This window comes from Oryzias melastigma, linkage group LG7 (genome assembly GCF_002922805.2).
Source record: "Oryzias melastigma strain HK-1 linkage group LG7, ASM292280v2, whole genome shotgun sequence".
Lineage (NCBI taxonomy): Eukaryota > Metazoa > Chordata > Actinopteri > Beloniformes > Adrianichthyidae > Oryzias > Oryzias melastigma.
The window spans coordinates 24,141,739-24,155,162 of NC_050518.1; the positions used below are offsets into that span (position 1 = coordinate 24,141,739).

Consider the following 13,424-nt stretch of genomic DNA (forward strand, 5'->3'; position numbering starts at 1 on the left):
TTCTCATCTTTGCTTAGCTCTGAGTTAAGACGCGAATGATACAAAGATGAAATGCTCAAACTTATCTCAGGAGACGAGCTTGAGCCACATTTGAGCAACAGATTTTTTCTAATAAACAATCTTGCCCTGATGAAACAATCAAAATTTAAAAAAATCTGGGGTTGTGTGTTATTGTTACCTTTAAAAAAAGAACTTTAATTTCTGTTTTATTTACTTGTTTGGGACAATGGACATGAAATTCATCCAGCAGGTCTTTATCCGTTTTCCACTGACAGATGTTAAAAATAATATAAAAGACATAACAGCACAGATCACACTAAGGGAGAAAGGCATGTTAAAATTCAACTGAATGTTGAATACTAAATAAATAAAACACTATTAACAGTTTGGAGTTACAGAGCATTAGTGCAGTTTTGCTGTAGTTTTTTTTTAATCTTCTCTCATTTTAAATGCTGTCAACCCAAGTAGTTTTCCAGACTAAAAATCTCTTTTGTCGTAGGAACAAACTTGGCTCGTCATGAAACCAGCACACATTGTAGTCCAAAAAGTTTGAATTCTAACATGGACTCAGTTGTTCGGACAGGAGAAAGAACTAGAAAATATTTGATTGAAGAGAGTTATTGGTTTACATCAGATTCTCAGCTCAGCACATTTGTCTTTTACTTTTAGAAAACACGATTTTTGTAATGTGTTACTCTCAACAGTGGACATTTTTTTGATGCAGTGCCCATGGAGGTACAATTATGGAATGAGACGATCTGTTGCATCGATAAAAAAAAAAAAATTAAGAATACTCAATGGAACTCAACAAAAGCCAAGAGTGGAAAAAGCCCAGTAAGAAAATAAGAAACAAGAAATGTTTTTCTCCAATTTTATTTTACAAATTTGCCATAACTCCAGAGTTGCACTTAGAAGTTCCTGTAAAACAAGACAAAATTGAAGTTAACTGCAAGTAGGTCAAAACATTTACGTCAACTTTGAAATGTTCTGACAGGCTTCTTACTTTGCAACGACGGTGTCATTCTTTGCCAGCCTCAGGATGGAGTCGTCAGACTCTCCCTGCAGGATCACAAAAGCAGGTCAGCAAAGGATCATCAGAGGCAGCTGTAGATGATCTGATGACTGTGAGGCGTGAACAACTGCTGTTTACTGAAGTACGTAGATAAAATCTAAACTGTTTCCACATAAACCTGAACTGTCTTGGATGTTGTAACAGAAACTTTCAAAGAGCCTACAGGACCTTCCAAATGGCTCAGAACCAGAACTGCATCACAAGCTTTATCTGCTCAGCGTCTCTGAAGCAAAGAGACTTCCATCACTCTCCAAGTTTGGTTACAGAGCTTTTTGTTTTGTTTTTGTCTTTAATCATCTTTCCCTCAAATACCTCCCGTCTGCTCATCAACAGATTAATTTTCATGTAGTTTTCAGTGAACCTCAATGACAGCTGTTTGCTTTTGTTATTCCTACATTTGGCCTGTGGTCTCAGCTTTACAACTCAATGTAAAGACACTTACCATTCTGCGGATGGCACCACAGATGGCGTAGGTCTTAAACTGACCATTGAAGCGACCAGTCACTTTGTCGACCTGAAGAACAAAGAAATCAAGGTAAGTAAGTTGACAACTGGAAACCACAATAAACAACCAGCACACTAAGAAAAGTTTGTCTTTTCTTTTTTATTTTTTGAGCAGCACCGGAATATGTAAATGGCTTTTGGAGGGTCTCTGTTTAACTGTTTTCTGAGCTTTCTTTAAAACCGGCATCATTGCTGAACAGCCACCGGGTTACGAGACTGACAGACAACGATGAGAGAGAATGTTTGATTCTGAAACTGAACAGCTGTTTAATTCAAACACCGAAGATGAGGACCATGATGTATTTCCAGGAGAAGATTAATAAAAAAAAATGTGAGTGAAGAATCAAATGAAACAGAAAGGTGAGAGAGAACCGAACATGCAGTTCTAAAGCTGGTTCATAAACTGAGACTGGCTAGCTTTCAATCAAGTTTTATTTAATACAAAAGAAATGTAGAAAACATGAATTAACAGCAGGGAAACTTCTCTTATGTGATCCAGAGAGGAGAAATTCCTGTGAGTGAGATGGTTTAGAGAGCTGTCTGAGTTTGGGGGGCATCAACTTAAGCAAACAAAAAAGCAGGAAGTCTATGAATCCACCAGAAAGTCAAACAGATTTAACACTGATGTAAACACATAACAGTGTCTGGTACTAGTCCTTCATTTTTACAAATATTTGTAGAAAACTTTGCAACATAAGTAACAAAATCGGTGGATAAACTTGTGAATAACATCAGTGGCATTTTTATGGTTCCTTGTTTAGGACCTACACCCCAAAGATGCACACCTTAGATTTGTATTTGGACATAAATTCAAACTAAGTGGGATTTTTACCTTCAACCAAAATTTCCCAAACAGTTAAATATTCAATCTAAACCACTTCAAACATTGTTCAAAATAAACCTTTTAAAACCAGGGGCTTGAATTTTAGGTATCGTCCATATTAAAATGAATACCCGCAAACCGAGTTCTTAGAGGGAAATTTATGGATAAAATTAATGTGCAATAATCTGCAAATTTGCGTCACAACTATAAAACCAGAAACAAAGAGTAGGACAAAACAACAAAGAAGAAAACACGTTGAGAATACTCTGCAATCGTTTTTACAAAGAACTGTTGGATCTTTTTATCGGAACGCTGGTTGAAGTGAAAACCCAAGGAAACATCATCTAAGGGAGAACCTGCACTGAAACAAACTCCTGAAGAAAGAAGCTTCACTGCTTCAAGTGTCATCTGTGAGCAGATCTGCTGATACAAACGATTACTGTAAAAGTCAAATAATCACCAGTTATTTTTTTCTGATTAGTCAACTAATCAGGTCATGTGCAAACTGGATGTAGAACACACATTTTAACAGGCAACAACAAAACCATTACTGTGAAGATGGAAGCAATGGATGAGACCAAGATCACCGAAAGGCAAGCATGAGATGAAAGAGATGAACACTGATGCAGCTCCAATAGCCAGAGGGATCAATAGCCAGCATCAAATGTATTTGACTGAGGTAAGAATAGAATTTATAGCTAATACATTTAAAATGAAGTATTTTAGCATACAGGGCATCTGGAAAATATACACGGCACCTTATTTCTTCCACATTTTATTATGCCAGTCTTCCTGAAAAATTCTTTAAAAAAATACAATGATAATATGAAAAAAGTACTTGTAGCTCCTAATGCAAACAAAATTAGTTTTAAAATGAATAACTAAAAGTGCAGCATTTAATGGCATACCTCAGCAATGTTGATCTGGATGGAGGCGTGGTCTTTGGCTCCAATGATTCTGTTGCTTGCAGAGCTGAAAAATAAAAAAATGAATGTAAATAAAGATGCATTATTTTGAGCGGGAAAGGGCGAGTTAGTCCTAAAGAAAATAAAACGCTGATGTTTTTTATACGGAGATGGAATGGTCGATGTTTAGTTGGGTCAGTGAAAGATGGTAGCAACAGCAGCTCAACCATGAGGTGATGGAACACGAAAACTTTCAATGAACTTTTTCACTTCACACTTTCAAACTTCACATAGCCTTCAGATTAGCTGGAGAACTGTCAGCAGCATTTCTAAGTGCATGCAGAGTGTAGAACAAAGTCATTGAAAGCTGTAATCCCCCAAAGGATTGGCTTTACGAGGCTGAAGCTGGTGATGATGATTAAGAGAAAAGTTAAGAAATTAAATTTACATTGATCATACAGAAAATCTGGTGTAAAGAACAATTTTAAATGGCAAAAAGTAAGTATTCAATAAAACAAAGTTGCCGTTTTGTGAAAATTGTTTCTGATAAGTGAAGACTTGTTAAAGTGCTGTGCAAGAATTTTCATTCAGCACAATTAATCAGTTACTTGTGTTAAACATAAATATATAAATGACCAGGATTTAAAACAAATTATCAATAACCTTAATAGTTTATCTTCTTAAAAACAGTTTTGAGCAACATTCCCAATGTGAAGAATAGTGGAAGCAGGATCATGGTATGGGGTTGTCTGAACTTCAGAGTGGATCATCAGGGCCTATTTTTGTTAAGTGTCAACATCAACTACTAACGGATTCCTTTGATTTGAACATCCTTATAATGCTTATATAAATTAGAAAACAAGTGTTCATCTTTCCAAGTGTTTATGGCTGCAAGAGTCACGTGACTTGAGCACTTATTCTGTGATTCGATTCAAGAAAGGCCAAAAACAATAGTAGTAAATGCACATTCTGCTTGCATTAAAAATACACTGCACCCATTAACATGGTGGTTAACTAAAATGTTAATATTCAAACTCCATCCCCACAAATCAAACTAGACACTCACCATTTACGTGGGACGTAAAGGTCCACAAATTCTCCAGCGTCGTTCTGCATGTTTTAGCTCGTGGTGGTCGCCTTCAAATCTGATAAAAAAACACAAATATAACCAAACCCATCAGAGACCAGGTTCAGCTGTTGGCACGGGATAACGTAACCTGGGGTCACGTTTATAAACTACGTATCCCGCCTATAAAAAGACATTTCTCATAAACGTTGTCACGAAGAAAATGGTTAGCATCTAACTTAGCACGCGGACATAACGACCGCGTGCCCTCGTTCACTCTAAATCTTTGACCACAAAAGGACAAATAGAGACTTTAAAGGACCGAATATGGCAACAAAATGACGTTAGCTGCAAATCGGTATATTGAAATAAAGAAATAAGAGGATTTAAAACAATTTTAAATCGTTTTTGAAATGAGCTGAACAGATACGCACCGCTCGCGACAAATGGCCGACAGGAAAGGAAGAACGACCCGGAACCGGAAATCAAAACACAACAAAGTAACTCTTTGTCGCCCCCTGCTGGATAGGTGAGCTCAACATGGATTCACCTTTATTGAAAGAAACGATTTGTGTGTTCCTAATTCTTGATTTGTAACTTGTGTCTGCCTGTTTGTGTGTAACTTTGGACTTGTGTGTGTGTTAATTCTTGATTATCAACTCATACAGCATATTTGGGTGTGACTGTGTGCACCTGCGATTGTGTATTCACATTATTGTCAAAAAATTGCAAAATACAATTTACACTCGCACAACTTAAAATTATAGCAGCTTAAAAGGTACTATGAACAAATCTTTTAATAGTACACACCAAACACCTAATATACACAAAACTGCATTTATGCACAGATCAGATTTTAGATTCTTTTCAGTTCCAAGATTTGATACATTTGAATTCTGCTATAATGTTGGGTCTTCAGAGTTCTCTTTCAGCTGCTTTGAACTTAGATTGTGAAATTTGGGAGCAAATTTCCCACTTTCATAAACAGATATGGCCCATTAACTAAGATAAGGAAGTCTAAACATGAGTCTTTAAAACACTAAGTTTTTTTTTTGTCCTCCAGAATGCATTGCTGCCTCATGGCAGTGCCCCACTGTATACACTACAGTCATGTTGTCTTTGTTTGTTCTGTTTTTCCTTTTGTTTTTTACCACGCAAAAAAATACGATTTTATTACTGCTCGTAAATTTACATTCTCAAATAAGTGCAAGCATTACTATTTATTACAACAAACCATTTCATCATAAAGTCAAATATCTCCACACTATTTCCCCAAACTTAGTTATTCACTGTGTGCTAAAAACATGACCAAACATAGAAATTGTTATTTGTCTTAATGTCAGACTCTTTTTGTAGTAATATTGCAAATAAACATGTTTAAAAAGTTTTTTTTACCAAGCTGGAACTTCAGTTACCTGACATGTTGTTCATCTGCTCTCCAGCAGAGGGCGCCCTAACATCACAAACTAGTTTTCACATGAATGCAATTTATTTCACAGAGATACAATAATCCTTTATTTAAATAACCAAATATTTACAATGGAATACACATTACTTAATGACCAATAAAGAAAGGGTTTTGTGTCAGGTTAAGGTGCTTGACAAATAACTGCAACGCACTTTGCTTTGTTGCAGACAGGTTTAGTAAGAATGCCATTAAAGTGTCATCAGTCACATGAGAAAGTATAAAGAAATCTTTTAGCTGGTTTTATTAACAAAAAATAAGATCAGAAAAACAAACCATAATTCCTGATTTATGGTTCAGTGATTATTTTCAAGTTACCTCATAAATGTAAAGTTACATGATTTTTCAGTGAAATTCAAATGTTTTGTTTTTTTTTACTTTGTTTTGTGATGTTCAAGATGTTTCTCGCTCCTTTCAAAGAACAAAGAGCACTCTGAAGTTCACTGCAGCTCTACTTTATTCATGACTTTACATAAAAAAATCCAACTGACATAAAACTGTTGTGTATGCAACATAAGTACAAGTTAATACAATCACAGACAACTCAGTGAAAGTTAAAGACGATAACATTAATTTCTTGAAGACAAAGTCTGAAGTTTGTCCCATACAAAGAAACTGAGTGTTTTAAAAACTGATTAATTTAGAAAAGTATTCAAATTAATCTGCTAAAAATATATCCATAAACAATCAAGATTTAAGGTGTTTCTAGAGTCTTCTTCAGTCCCTCTTCATCCTCGTGGAAGATCTTTCCGTCTGATCGCCTACCCCAGTTCAGTTTTATCTCTGCAAACACCTTCTGCTCATTCAGCTTCTGCTTGAGCTGAAACACAACAGCAGAAATATTCTTGTCTGAAACATTGAGCTTATCTTCAACCCAGTGCTCTACTCTACTGGGAGTTCTGAGGACATTGTGACTCACCTGCCTTTGGATGTCTTCCTGCACCGTTAGGTCACTCATGTCCAGGGGGGAGCTTACCTTCAGCTTCAGAGCCACTTTCTTCAAACTTAATCTACTGTCTGTGAAAGCAGAGACAAGTTTATTTATTTAATGGACTATCTTAATCACTTTTAGATTTTAATTCACCGAAGAAGCAAAGCAAACATTCAGTGTTTTATAAAAAATTGCGACAAAAGTCTTTCATTTGTTAACTTTATGCACATGAAAAAATGTGTCAATATTTTTGTGCATTTACGGCCCCAGCTGGGAGTGTTCCTGATTGTGTTTGTTGTCACAGGGTTTTAAGAGGGAGACCTGTAAACATTGAGCTCGATCCAGGACAAGCGTCTGCAACCTGAGACTCCTTCATCCCTCCATTCTAGCTTTGAATAAAAACGCTAAAAATGTCAGTAAATAAAGCTTTTAAAGTTAGTTTTTATTTTACCTAAATAAGTTCTGTTATTTATGCTTTCAATTTTAACATGTAAGATTGCTAAAAAATGAATGGAAAGAGTAGTTTATTATTAAAATAAGAATAAAGCACATATAGATGTACTTAAAAAATTGCTTCGACACCAGTGTTATCATGTTTATATTCAATAGTCCAAAGGAGGAGAAGGATTAAGTGCAGTAAAGTGCTAAAAATAGAAAAATGGCATGTTTGATTTGACTTTCTTGCTATTTGACACAAAGTTCATTTTATTTTGAAGGGAACTTGTGTGAAAAGTAAAAGAAGTTGAAATGGTTGTAAAAATAAATTTATATTAATTCTATTATTAGAATTATTTAACACATAATTTATATAAATAAATGGATACAAAATGACAGATAAAGTGTATTTTTTTAAATAAAACTTTGCGGCTCTCGCTCGGTTTTGGTCAGTAAAAACTGGACCAAATGGTTCTTTCAGAATCAAAGGTTGCAGATCTGTGATCCAGGACAAGATGACCAGGACACCGTACAAAGGATGATGTGTTACACCAGGGGTGGGCAAACTATGGCCCAGGGGCCACGTGCGACCCCTAAAACAATACATTTTTGCCCCAAACTGAAATTAATTCTATTGATGATATTTATTTTCATTTGAATTCTGGTATCTACTCATAGATGGCGCACTATTAACACTGACCCGTGTTTAAGTACAGAAAGTTATTCTGCATTCATTTAGTTTTGGAAGATTTGTTAATTTTCTCACATTCACATGTTTTTTTGAGTTGGAAGGTCACTTGTCTGATCTTTCCAACATCACATGAATGCAGCATTTGCTTTTTTCCCTGAAGGACATCAACCTGATTAGCATTAAAATGAAAATAAAAACCACAGTTTTAAAATAAAAGATCCAAAAGTGTTCTGTTTTAAAATATATCAATTAATTTTCAATTAAAAGAATGTTTTTGTCTAGAATCAAAAACAATTGAGGTGGGAAAACCAAAAAACTCCATGCATCTGGTCCGGTCCTATTTTCAAATTTTTGAACTCTTCACGAATCAAAAAGTTTGCCCCATCCCTGTTACACTTTAAACTTTTCGCTGCACTTTTCCCTATTTGCATCCTAACTGCTGGACAGCCTGACACAGAACATAATCAAATCTGCATCCTTGAAGATCCACCGACAGGTTTTGGTGTTATTGTGAAATCATTGCAGGGAATCGAGAGCTGAGGAGAAATGCTTCTCTTCTCTTGTTTGTGAACCGCCTGTATCTACTAGTAACAGCATTTGTGACAAAGGCTTAAGGCATCTGAGGAAAAGATGGATTTTGCACAAGTTTTTGTTTGAAGTTGTTGACTTTCACAGACTGGTATGTTCTACAAAGGGTTGGATCTGAAGTGCTGTCGCCTTACTTGTACTAACATATTTACTGATAGGTCTGTTTGAAGCATAATACTGGAAACTCTTCAAGACTTTTAGCAGCCCTAGTCTCTACTTTCCCTTTATCATAATGACGAATACCAACTTAAAACCTACTTGAATCATGACTTACCGTAGCATATAAATTGAAACTGGTTGACGCAATTTGCATCAACCCATTTTCCAGAGTTTTCTATATATGCTGCTCCACATATTTCTGTCGGCCCATTAGGCTCATTTCTCGACCAATACTGGAATGAGAGGCTGCTTCCATCAGACCACTTCCAGGAGTCTCGGAAAAGGCCAATCCAGACGGTTTTTCTGCCAGGGATCACATCGGTTATCCGATTGTTGTCTTCCTTGTTTCTGACACTGGCCAGGTCGCTGTAATTTTCTCTGCAGTGGATCTGAGCCTTCGACCAAGTCATGGCTTTGTCGATGTAGACAAAATTCACATTAAGCCCTGAAAAGAGGACCAAACGTGGCTCATCATTAGCGGTCAGCAGCAACTAGAAATCTGAGGGATTTATTTAGCTAAAACTAAAGTTAGTGTCATGTTTAAGAAAAAGACAGAAAACATGTCTTTGGATAAAGATGTAGTTACCTTTGACATCAATGCAGACGAACTCCATCGATTGATCACAGGATGCATCCGCCCATTCTCCCTTAGCAGACGTCACTGCGCAAAGATCTGAAAGTCCTGAGTTATCTGGTTGACCGGACAACCAGTTTCTGAAATTGGCCTCGCCGTCACCATAGAACCCTGGGTCTGACAATGACCACCTCCAGCTGTTCATGTCATCGTACAATCCAAGCCACAAGAACTGCAAGCAGGAATTTGATTTTGCAATAATTGTGTTTTCAAGGAGATTTTAAAAATACGATTAAATAAAAAAGGAGAAAAAATACATAAGTCATTGATCAAATCAACTTTTAAGAATGAAAACAGATTCTATAAAAGGTTTAATTGGCTAAATTTACAACCTTAACATATTTTATACCAAAATTAGCTTAGACTTAAACCAATGAAATTAAAAATGTCGACAGATTTGGTCTTCATTTTAACACCAAATTAATGTAACAGATATGAAACATAAACCAAAGTACAGTAAAGTTAACAGTCTAATTTCTAAGAAAACACTTAAATTCTTTGAACTTGAAATCTTAAAATGTCTTAAAAGGTGTTCAGACAAAAGAGGGAAAATGAAGTCAAATACATTTTGGTTCGATTCATAATTTGACATGGACAAAAAGTCAAAGGCCATCTCCGTGTTGAGGTTCTGCACGTCCTCCATGTTGCCCACAGTGGCCAGGTCAGTGAAATGTTCTCTGCAGTAACTTTGAGCGCTGGTCCAGTTCATCTGCTTAGAGATCAGGTGGTACTCGCGTTCAGCCAGAATGGAACCGACACCCAGAGCTGCAGAAACACAAGAACAAGAAGATCGAACTATACCGTTAATGTGTGCTGTATAACCATGTAGCTTAAAAAGTTCATCATAGCTCTCTTATCAGCTCTTTTAAACTTCGATTGGGAAGAATATCCAGTAACGCTTGACATTTTCCTACTTTCTTAAAAAGATATTCCAGATGATTAATATAAAAAAAGTCTAAATAAATATTTTTAAAACACTTATCCCTTTAAAAATAAGAATATTTTCTAAAAAGAGTGCTTCCCATTTGCTGCAGAGGCGATTTGTGCGTATTTTTTTAAAGATTTTTGTGTTTAGTTTCAAGCTGTTGTAATTTTAATTTTTGCATGTGTAAATTGTACTTTGTATTCTTTTGAATTTTGTAATTTTTTTTTAACTTTTGCAGAAAACATATTATATGAGTTACAAATCAAGAATTACGGATTCACAAATCAGAGTGAGTCTATTTTCTCTCCATATTAACACCTCTGTAAATCAGGTTTCGAAATAGATCTTAAAACTAAACAAAAGTTGCAGTGAGACTTAAAAAAAAAAGAAAAATACGGTAAATATATAAGTAAGAAATAGCTTTTACTTAGAATTCCAATACTGTTGGTAGCAATGTTTGTGGTAGCCCAAATCAAACAAACAAAAAAGCACTTTTGTGAACAAGGAGTTAGATTTAAGTCATGGTCTTGCTTTATTTTTCATTATTGAAAGTATTTCACCTCCAATTGTTTTTTTTCAGTTTTACAAACCATAAAAGATTAAATCTATATAGTTCCTTCAGAACTTCCAGTGACCTTTGACCTCCAAGCCCAAAGCAGGTTGGAATTTGTTCAAACAATTTCCTTCCAAATACTTCTTGTTACAACTGACACGAACAAAGGTTCTAAAAAAGTCTGACCTGAAGCAGCAATGAAGAACCGAAGCATCTTCTCCATCTTCACACCTCCTCCTCCTCTTCCTCGACCTTCTGTCTGCGACTGCAGATATTCAGCTGCGCAGGAGACTTTTGTGCATCATCTGCATGCAAAAACTCAGAGGAAATCATTTGCACTGCTGGCTGTCATCCTGCTGTATTGGCAAGTCAAAACAATTCAAATCACTGTTATTTACATTGTCAAGGTCACAAATCGCTTGTTTTATTTTGTTTCACCACGACAGCAAATGTGTGCAGAGAAATTTCTCAACCAAGATTCAGCATTTTTGTTTCACACAAACTCTGAACTGGAGTGGTTGTGGCTGTGGAAACGCTGCAGGGATGTCCCCACCAGGTTGGGCCCCAAGGTAAACAATAACATGTGACCCTCAGCAGTGGTTGTATTCATGTTTATAAAAAAATATTTCCATAGGGTAAAACATTTGTTAAAAAACGACTTCAGTTGTTCACTTTTAGACTGCATCTTTGTCGATAATCTAAATGTGTTGATATGATTTTAAAAACTGAAATCCATTTTAGATGTAAAACCTGTATTTTATAGACATTGTTTTTACCAGAAGAAAATGTAAAATGTATTGAATGTGCTAATTTATTATCCAATTACTCCGTAGTGAGAACAAATAATAACTCCTAAAAAAAAAAGAGTCAGTGAGTCTTTCTGTTCACCGATTTGCTGCTACTTCAGTCCTACTTTTGATGGAATTGTCCATTACTGCAGTGTGCCGCGGCACAAGAGATGTACAGGTGTGGAAAATTATTCATTTTTACTTATCTAAAAACATTTTCTATCACCAGGAAATCAGCTCCATTTTCATTGAACAGGCCCTGATAAAACACTGAATAATTAAGAATATAGTTAAGAATATTTTACGTTGTGTTATTTGATTCCAATAAATACTTTTTGATAAGAATGACGGTCCTGCGATTTAGCCACAACAAGTTGTTTTTTGGAAAAGTTCCGCCCCCCCGACTGTCTCCACCAATCATTCTTGGAGGCTTAATCATGTCATCAGTATGATCAATCAAAAGTTGTTATCATCCGCACTTTTTTGTTGCCACTTGGCTCATAAAGTCTCACAGTTCCAACAAAAATAATAGCTAGAGTTCGTGTTTAGCGTTGTAGCTTCCCACGGGATCCGCGTCAGACTGTGGAAAAAGTGAAAAAAAAATAATGGGGCTCAGTTTGTCCACCATCAGCGTCAGTTTTTGCACTGCATCTCCCATAATGCATTGGCTTAAAGTGACAGCTCTTCTGTTCTATGCTATTGAAATAAAACAATTTATTCACCCAAAAATAAAAAACATTTTTGTTAAAGTTACATTTTTTATCAAGACTAAATAAGAAATAATGCAAATTCAAAATGTTCACTTTTTTCAGTAAACATTACCATAAATATGTTTTCGTGTGTAAAAAACAAGCATGTTGTGATCATATAATTGTTCAAAAATTACAGTTGCTCTGGCACAAACATTAAGGAAATATTTTTAAAAAACACTCCAGAAAGAATATATTATTGTTTTTTGTGAGGTCACACAAAATTGCATATTAATAAAGTGAAAAATAAATTAATAAAGGGGAAAGAACTACTTGAGCAAATTTTCAACTAATTTAGTTGAAAATTGTTATTGAAAACTTTTTAACAATTAAGAAAAACAGCCGCAACTTCCAGCTTTTCTGCCTGAATTATTACTCACATCACAGAGAGAAGGGTCCATACACGAAAAAAAAAAATCACTAAATGCAATACACTTATATAATAACAGTCGATGATATTACATTTAACGTTATTATTGGTTTTCAGCTTGGGGCCCCAAAGTGTTGGAGCCTCCAGGCAACCGCCTCCCTCAACTCAGTGGTAACTCCGCCCCTGATAGTACAGCAGCAGAAACACTTCAAACTGTGCAGATACCAGATACACGTGAGTTCAAAGCTGTTCATAAAGGCCATCCTGCCTCCAGAGTAATTTATTGCAGTTTCTGAAGCAAATCTGTGCGGGCGTTTACAAAGACAGATGCAGCTGTAGTCAAAGCGGTCATGATTCAGCAGGATTCAAATCCAGTGGAAATCTTCTGTGTAATCCCTTTAAGCTCCGTGTCCTGCTGTGTACGGTGAATGTGTTTCATCAAACATTTTGAAGCAGTGCGTTATGAGAGGCCATGAAAGAAAGAATGAATTAAGTCTCATACGGCCTCTCATAGAGCAGGACCGTTTGAGTATATTTGCTTACTCCTGTCTCCTAGCAATTGAAAGACTGTTCCTGTAAAGAAAAATTTCTGTCAATGAGAGATGCATGCTGGGTAAATTAAATAACTTGTTCAGCACTGTTGTCTGTAACTTCATCTGAATGTCCTCCCTACTCTGTATCAACTTCATGGTGCAGGACTATCTAGTGCCCTGGATTTTAACCCTTTAACATTGGAGCTCTAGTGTTTATGTTCTTTGATTTGCTG

At 35.9% G+C, this 13,424-nt stretch overlaps 2 protein-coding genes across 2 annotated transcripts; both read right to left on the reverse strand.

Moving 5' to 3' along the window:
* Nucleotides 1-857: 857 nt before the first annotated feature.
* On the reverse strand, nt 858-4,925 carry rps21 (ribosomal protein S21). The gene is made up of 6 exons (XM_024293789.2): nt 4,805-4,925; nt 4,371-4,449; nt 3,308-3,371; nt 1,515-1,586; nt 1,004-1,059; nt 858-918 (listed from the first exon to the last, which is right to left on the reverse strand). Exons 2-6 carry the CDS (start codon nt 4,418-4,420, stop codon nt 909-911), a joined length of 252 nt encoding a protein of 83 aa, XP_024149557.1. The 5' UTR covers nt 4,421-4,449; nt 4,805-4,925; the 3' UTR covers nt 858-908.
* A 1,277-nt stretch (nt 4,926-6,202) lies between these two features.
* On the reverse strand, nt 6,203-10,974 carry LOC112158887 (macrophage mannose receptor 1). Its single transcript, XM_024292549.2, has 6 exons — nt 10,938-10,974; nt 9,839-10,038; nt 9,226-9,445; nt 8,755-9,084; nt 6,755-6,852; nt 6,203-6,655 (listed from the first exon to the last, which is right to left on the reverse strand). The coding sequence occupies exons 1-6, from the start codon at nt 10,972-10,974 to the stop codon at nt 6,530-6,532; spliced, it is 1,011 nt and encodes a 336-aa protein (XP_024148317.2). The 3' UTR covers nt 6,203-6,529.
* Nucleotides 10,975-13,424: the final 2,450 nt, after the last annotated feature.